This window comes from Mirounga leonina, unplaced genomic scaffold, assembly GCF_011800145.1.
Source record: "Mirounga leonina isolate KUSES-001 unplaced genomic scaffold, KU_Mleo_1.0 Mir_151, whole genome shotgun sequence".
Classification (NCBI taxonomy): Eukaryota; Metazoa; Chordata; class Mammalia; order Carnivora; family Phocidae; genus Mirounga; species Mirounga leonina.
Window position 1 is genome coordinate 56,368,679 of NW_023270377.1, and position 7,820 is coordinate 56,376,498.

Genomic DNA, 7,820 nt, shown 5'->3' on the forward strand with positions numbered 1-7,820 from the left:
GCTGTCTGAAATTAGTAAACATTTGTATTGTGTTAAAATTTTTTTTAACCATTTCTATTACTGAATTTGTGTCAACCATAAACCCAGTCTCTCTGGACCTGTTTCCTCTTTTTACAGTATAATGATGGAGTAGGACTAGGCAATCTCTCCTAAATTTTAAGCTCTACAATTCAATGAGAATGGATTATATTTTTACTTTTTACAGAAGTTCTCATGGAATCATAGCCAAGTTGCCCAGCCTATTTCTGGATTGATAGGAAAACAAGTTGTACTGAAAACAACAACAACAACAACAAAAAACCACTCAGATGTTTTTAAATTAAAATATGAACATTGCATTTGAAACTTTATAGCTACTTCCAGAATTTTCTTCTAAATAACTTTAGACATAAATTTACTTTGTGGGAGGATATTATTCTGTGGATGCTTTTAGGAGTGTATTAACATTCTCTTCACTCTAAGGTACATGGATAGACTTCAGTTTTTAAATCCCACCCTTTCTCTGTCTCATTATTAAAAAGGAGGTGCCATTGGCACAAACAGCACAGCCCACATCAGCTATTGTTCGTCCAGCGTCATTACAAGTTCCCAATGTGCTGCTTACAAGTTCTGACTCAAGTGTAATTATTCAGCAAGCGGTACCTTCACCAACCTCAAGTACTGTAATCACCCAGGCACCATCCTCTAACAGGCCAATCGTGTAAGTGATGATTTGGGCCAGTCGTTGACCTATTTATGAATTAGGTTTTTCTTGTCAGAATTTTTCTTCAGGCATTTAATTATTCAAATGTGGCCTTAGTTGTCTGTGTGTGTGTGTGTGTGTGTTTGTGTATGTGTGTATCATATTCTGCGTGCTTTGAAAAGAACTTGTGCTGTTTTTTTTCTTTATATTATAGATTAGAAAATAAATATCTAAAATTTAATTGGGGGGGCAGAGGAGAGAAGAGAGAATCTTAAGTGGGCTCCACACTCAGCATGATGCCTGACGTGAGGCTCGATCTCACAACCCTGAGATCATGACCTGAACCAAAATCTAAGAGTCACATGCTTAACCAACTGAGCCACCCAGGCGCCCCAACTAAAATTTAATTTTAAAAACAAATCAACATTGGATGTTAATTTAAGGTGGTTTCTTATTTTCATGCTGTTTCACACAAAATACGTAAAATTACTCCGTCAGATGACATATCTTTCAGTTCTTACCCATCTCTCTCAAGCTTTTCTTTTTCGTAAGATTTTATTTTTAAGGAATTTCTACACACAGGGTGGGGCTCATACTCATAACCCCATGATCAAGAGTCGCATGCTGCATAAACTGAGCCAGTTAGGTGCCCCTCAGGAGCTTCTGATAAAAATTTTTCTCATTTAACATTGGAGATTGTCCCAAGTAGAACCATAACTTTTCCTATTTTTTCCCCTCTTGTTTTTCCACACTGCTTTATACATTATGCATTTAAGATACAATTAAAGATAGTAAAGTTTTGCAATTTGCTTTGCAGTGGCTAGGAAATGTATTTTAAAATGATATGATAATAGGAGTAAAAATACGCTTGTATTTTTAGAGATGACTAATAAAGATTTCTTATCTTTAACTTTCCTTCCTCTGTTTTTCTTAGTCCTGTACCAGGCCCATTTCCTCTTCTGTTGCATCTTCCTAATGGACAGACCATGCCTGTTGCTATTCCTGCATCAATTACGAGTTCTAATGTGCATGTTCCAGCTGCAGTCCCAGTAAGTTTGAGATTCAGACTCTTTAAATCTTTTCTTCATAGCAAAACTGATCTTTGTAATCAGAAAATACACCTAGGGCTGCTTGATTGGTTTATGAAACTGAATCCAACAAAAAATTTATTAGTGGTTAGTAGTATTTACTCATCTTTATAGTAGTATTCACTCATCTCTTTATTAAAGGCAAACATAATTGGTTAGAAAATGTTTTTCCATCCTCCCCAAATTTTGTTTTCCTTGTATTGTTCATATTAAGAAATTTAATCCTTATTTAATCCATTTCAGTTTGACTAGATTTGTAGAATTCAAATATTAACACAAATTTCCATTCTTTAGGGAGATATTTATTCTAGAACACATGTCTGGAAACTCCATATTTCGATTATTGGAGGAATTGTCCATAAGAACACTCTTGTGAACTTGTATGGTCTGGTTGGGTTTACAGCATTCCTTTGCTGGCCCAGGCATGTGAAAATCTAAACACTCTAAACCAGTAGATAGTCCTTCGCTTTGCTAATGCAAATGTCTCTGAGAAATTGACCATTTTGAAAGATAAATCAGGATATAAGATCCAAAAGAGAAGTTTCTTGAGGAGCATGTTAAATATATAAATTTTGGAAGTCACGAACAAGTTAAATACCTACTTATAATAATTAATAATTCAGTGAATATTTAAAAGCACGTTCTTTTGAATAAGTTAGAAATAATACTTCCTTACTTTTCTCATTTTTCATAAAACAATTTTATTCAAACTCTTCACATGTGTCTTAGTGTTCAGGTTTTCATCATTAGGATCACTTTTAAAACATCTAGCACAATTTTCCAGAACATGTTATTTTTATTTTCACCTGAGTAATTTTCAACATAACACTTTCGGAATCTGTATCTTCCTAGAAATCTCACCCAAGCCCTAATACTCATTCATATAATAAAAAGTTTCTTTTTTTACCTTGTAGATAGATATTTCTGATCTGTACAATATAATCATTATTGCATAGCTCTTAAAAATGATTTTTTTTTAAAGATTTTATTATTATTTGAGAGAGAGAGAGAGCGTGAGAGGGGGGAGGGTCAGAGGGAAAAGCAGCCTCCCTGCTGAGCAGGGAGCCCAATGTAGGACTCGATCCCAGGACTCCAGGATCATGACCTGAGCCGAAGGCAGTCGCTTAGCCAACTGAGCCACCCAGGCACCCCTTAAAAATTATTTTTAAAAGTCTGCGTACAGTAACTTCCAATGCTTTGATGAGATTAGAACCCCAGGAAAATTATTAAAATTAATGTGAAATATTTACTTTTTTATTAACACATTCTTCCAAGTAACCTAAGTATTGAAAATTAGCATTGATTGGAATAATTATAAGATAATGTATCATCTTCAGGCAGAACTTTGCTGTTAAAAATGCATTGAGTGACTTTATAAGGACTCAGATATTAGGTGACTACTTCCTCTTTTCTAGGGTATTTTTGAAGGGGGAGACATTCTTGCCCTTGTATTTGAGATTATATGGTTATCCTGTTAAATGTAAATGTGATGAAAAAAACTGAAATGAAAGAAGAGAGATACTTTAGCTATATAATAACTAATTACTCAATGTTAATATTAGGTGTTTTAAAAAATGAAAAAAATCTGTTCCAGATTATTGTTTTTAGAGAAATTATTAGAGGTAACTAGGTTCTTTCTTTGTCATCATTTAGTATATTAGTATATCAATGAACCTTTATATATTTTAGAAATTGCATATATATATGTTTTTAGAAGAGTAAATTCATTGTGAAGTTACTTGTATGCCTGATTGTCACAAGTTCTGACATTTTTTTCCTTTCACATCCAAAATGGCAGTGTGACAGATCTTTGGGAAATTTTGATCAATTACTTTGAATATTATGAGTCCTATATAAGAAGAAACCATTAAAAAAAAGGTGAATATTAAAGATTAGAGAAGCAAGTGTCTCAGAAATTGACAAGTTTTAAAGGATAAATCAGGACAGAAGATCAATAGGGATTTACAGCTTTCTGGTTCAGAACTCTCAAATTTTTTAGCCATTGTGCAGATATAGCACAATCGTTTTGAATATATTCTCTAGCAATTATTTTTCAATATATTTTGCATAGCTTGTTCGACCAGTCACCATGGTGCCTAGTGTTCCAGGAATTCCAGGTCCTTCCTCCCCTCAGCCAGTACAGTCAGAAGCAAAAATGGTAAGCAAGATTTAATTGTTCTGCACATTTCTTGAGCCTGTTTTGAATTAGTTTTTCCATTAAAGCCTGCTTCAAATGTACAATACCACATTTTATAAAATTTTGGAATGTATCACACTATAGAAGAACCAGAAAATTTGGAGAAGTTTCCATTAGCATAGTGACTTGTTAGTGATACTTTAAAATAAGACATGGATGGAACTGGAGGGTATTATGCTGAGCAAAATAAGTCAATCAGAGAAAGACATGTATCATACGACCTCACTGATATGAGGAATTCTTAATCTCAGGAAACAAATGGAGGATTGCTGGAGTGGTGGGGGGTGGGAGGGGTGGGGTGCCTGGGTGATAGACATTGGGGAGGGTATGTGCTATGGTGAGCACTGTGAATTGTGTAAGACTGTTAAATCACAGACGTGTACCTCTGAAACAAATAATACATTATATGTTAAAAAAAAAAAAGCAGGAGGGGAAGAATGAAGGGGGGGAAATCAGAGGGGGAGACGAACCATGAGAGACGATGGACTCTGAAAAACAAACTGAGGGTTCTAGAGGGGAGGGGGGTGGGAGGATGGGTTAGCCTGGTGATGGGTATTAAAGAGGGCACGTACTGCATGGAGCACTGGGTGTTATACACAAACAATGAATCATGGAACACTACATCAAAAACTAATGTAATGTATGGTGAGTAACATAATAATAAAAAAAGAATAAAAAATAAAATAAAATAAAATAAATGGATGGATTTGGGAGTAAAGTTCTAGTTCTTGTCATTGGTTTGTCTGGTTTTTGGCTGTAGCTTTTGAAACAAAATCTCCCCCTGGTGGTGGCTAGGAATATTACAGCTGAAACTAGATGTAATCATCTGAAGGCAGTATAGATGGTTTTATAAACAGTGACACAAATTAGTAGACCAGTGTTAACAAGAATCCTGAAATCATATACAAGTGAGCAAATGTTACACATAATATATAAAGAAAAACTGTATTTGAGTTGTGTTTTGACACTAAGAAATTAGTGTTGTTTAAGGGATGAGCTATAGATTAGGAGTCAGCAGGCATGTGTTTTAATTTTAATCCTAACTCTGTTATTCACTACCCTTAATCAAGCCACTTTAACTTTGAGGAAATTCAGTTTCCTTATCTGTAAAATGAAAAGGTGAACTTTGATTTCTAGAGTTTCTCTTAGCTCAGATTCCATAAACGTGCTAAATTCCTTGGTAAAAAACCTAAAACTGCTGCTTTTTTTTTTTTGGTCCTTAATCCATGTAATTCTCCCTTCTATAGCCTAACACACTTCAGGGCTTCTTAACATCAGTTGATGACTGCATCCTTAGAAAATCAATAGATAGTTATTAAATAGCTGTTATTCAAGTTCTGTGCTAGGCACTATACTAACAATATAAATTTGTATGTGTAAAAACCATTATATATTGCAAAGCTTTAAGTTTTTTACCTTTATTCTTCATTATAGCAAATAATCTGAAATTGGCATGTGATGACTTTAACGATAAAACTTAACACATCATCTGAATGAACAGTGGTTGAGTATAAAAATTAGCTGGTTATTGATTGTGGGGAGAGAACTTTTGAAAACCCAAGAGGGAATTTTTTTTGCATAACAACATGTTAAGCTCAAAGCTTTGGAAATATTAAGATGAATCCTCTTCACTTGATAGCAAAAAAGTTTCATTGGGAATGTTTTTTACACTTCCTACTTTAAACATACTGTACTAGTAAAAAATTCAATTAGTTGTACACTGCATCTAAAAATACTTTTCCATATTCACTGGACTTTTTTCCCTAACAAATTAAATATGATTTGTTCCCTTTTTTTCTTTCTTTTTTTTTTTTATTAACATATAATGTATTATTTGTTTCAGGGGTACGGGTCTGTGATTCATCAGTCTTACACAATTCACAGCGCTCACCATAGCACATACCCTCCAGTGTGATTTGTTCCTTTTGAATTAAAGAAATACTTTTGGCTATAAGAAGAGTAGGCCATATTTGTAGAAACTATTAAATTTAATACTTCCTTGAATAACTTTTTCTTTTAGGTCACCAGGAAATTAACAATAATAAAAGTGTTTTGTATGCTTGTATATTAGAAAAAAAGCTATAACTTTAATAAATTTATGTATGGATAACAATTAAATTTATTAGAATTCAGCTAATGTAAAATAACCATATTTAGGTGATTGCCTATTTTAATTGGGGTAGTAAATAAGATTGTCCTGTTTTAATTAATTAAAAAGACTCAGAAATTAGTCTGTTTCCTTTTTCTTCTTTCTAACTTTTCATTATGGAAAATCTCAAACATATACAAAGTAAACAGTTACAGTATAATGAACCCCCATGTACCCATCACCAGCTTCAATTATTAGCAGTATAACTGCCATTCTTGTTTTATCTGTCCCTCAGACCATTCCCTGCCCAATTCAATTATTTTTTAATAGACTCTTCTTAATGTAAAATTCATATACATTGAAATGAACCAATCTTAACTTTGATATAAGTGCATTAATGTAACTCACACTGCTCTCATGGTATACAACATTAACATCTACTCAGAAAGTTTATTTCCCTCCCCAATCAGTATACCTTCCCAGTTGCTCTGATCTTTGTCACCAGCAATTAGTTCTAGAATTTCATACAGATGGAATCAATTTATATTCTTGCGTCCAGCCAACCTTATGTCTGTGAGATTTATGCATGTTGTTGAATATATCATAATTTGCTTCTTTTTATTGTGAGTAATACTCCATTGTGCGAATATACCACAGTTTCTTTATCCATTCTCTTGTTGGTGGACACTTGAATGGTTTTCAGCGTTGAGCTTTGTGAACAAAGATCCTATGCACGTTTTTGTATAACTGTTTTTGTGGGTGTTTATTTTCATTTGGTCTATCTACTGAAGAGTAGAATTGCTGAGTAAGAGGGTAGTTATACATTTAACTTTGTAAGAAACTGCCAGACCCTTTGCCAGAGGTTTGCATCCTCACAAGCAGAGTATGGGAATTCCAGTTGTTCCCACATTTTTGCCAACATTTGGTTCTGTCTGTCATTTTCATTATAGACATTTCTAAGAGTTTGTAGCACTATCTCATGGTTTTAATTGCATTTCTGATTTTGCCAGACACTTTTTGTGATATCTTCTGCTGATTTTTTAAATTGGGTTGTTTCTTATTATGTTATAGGAATTGTTTAGATAATAAATAGAAAATTTTTGTTACATATATTTTACAAATATTTTCTCTTAGTCTGTAGCTTGCCTTTATTTTTCTTAATGGTATACTTGTACTATCATTGATTGCTGCTTTTATCTCTAATACTCCTGTCTCCTAGTTAATTCGGTTTAATTTGCCTGTGTTTTTTAGGCTTAAAGTGGAAGCTTAGATTATTGATTAAATCTTTTTACCTTTCTCATATAGGCATTTAAAGCTATAAATTTCTTTCTGTTCACAAATTTTTATATGCTATATTTTCATTATCATTTATCTTCTAATTTCCTTTGTGATTTTTTCTTTGAGGTTTGGGTTATTTAGAAGTATACTGTATAATTTCCAAATATCTGGAGGCTTTCTTTTTATCTTATTGGTTTCTATTTTAATTACATTGTGATTTGGGAACTTACCACCTTTGGTGTACTTGATTGTCCTTTGTTTCCATTTTCTAATATATCTTACCTATTGGGCTCATTTGTGAAAATAGACATTGCCATTCTATCCAGGTAACATGAACTGGTAACAAAATATCAATTACCTGGAATGCTAAGGGAATTCTGATTAATTGGGTTTTTTTGGTTGTTATAGTACAGAAATTATTTCACATTTCACCATTGGCACAAAATGAAAATAGAATGGTCCAAAATCTTTGGGAAGTAGCAAAAG

General features: G+C 33.3%; 1 protein-coding gene across 9 annotated transcripts in view; it reads left to right on the forward strand.

Moving 5' to 3' along the window:
* ATF2 (activating transcription factor 2) overlaps positions 1-7,820 on the forward strand; it is a 102,786-nt gene that overhangs the window by 49,591 nt on the left and 45,375 nt on the right. For 8 of the 9 annotated variants that reach the window (XM_035007710.1, XM_035007709.1, XM_035007706.1 and 5 more), the window contains 3 exons: positions 522-700; positions 1,617-1,731; positions 3,842-3,928. In XM_035007710.1, the coding sequence (XP_034863601.1) occupies positions 522-700; positions 1,617-1,731; positions 3,842-3,928 (381 nt within the window). Of the gene's footprint in view, positions 1-521; positions 705-1,616; positions 1,732-3,841; positions 3,929-7,820 lie in introns of those variants that run through there. The other variant, XM_035007712.1, reaches the window with a different exon arrangement.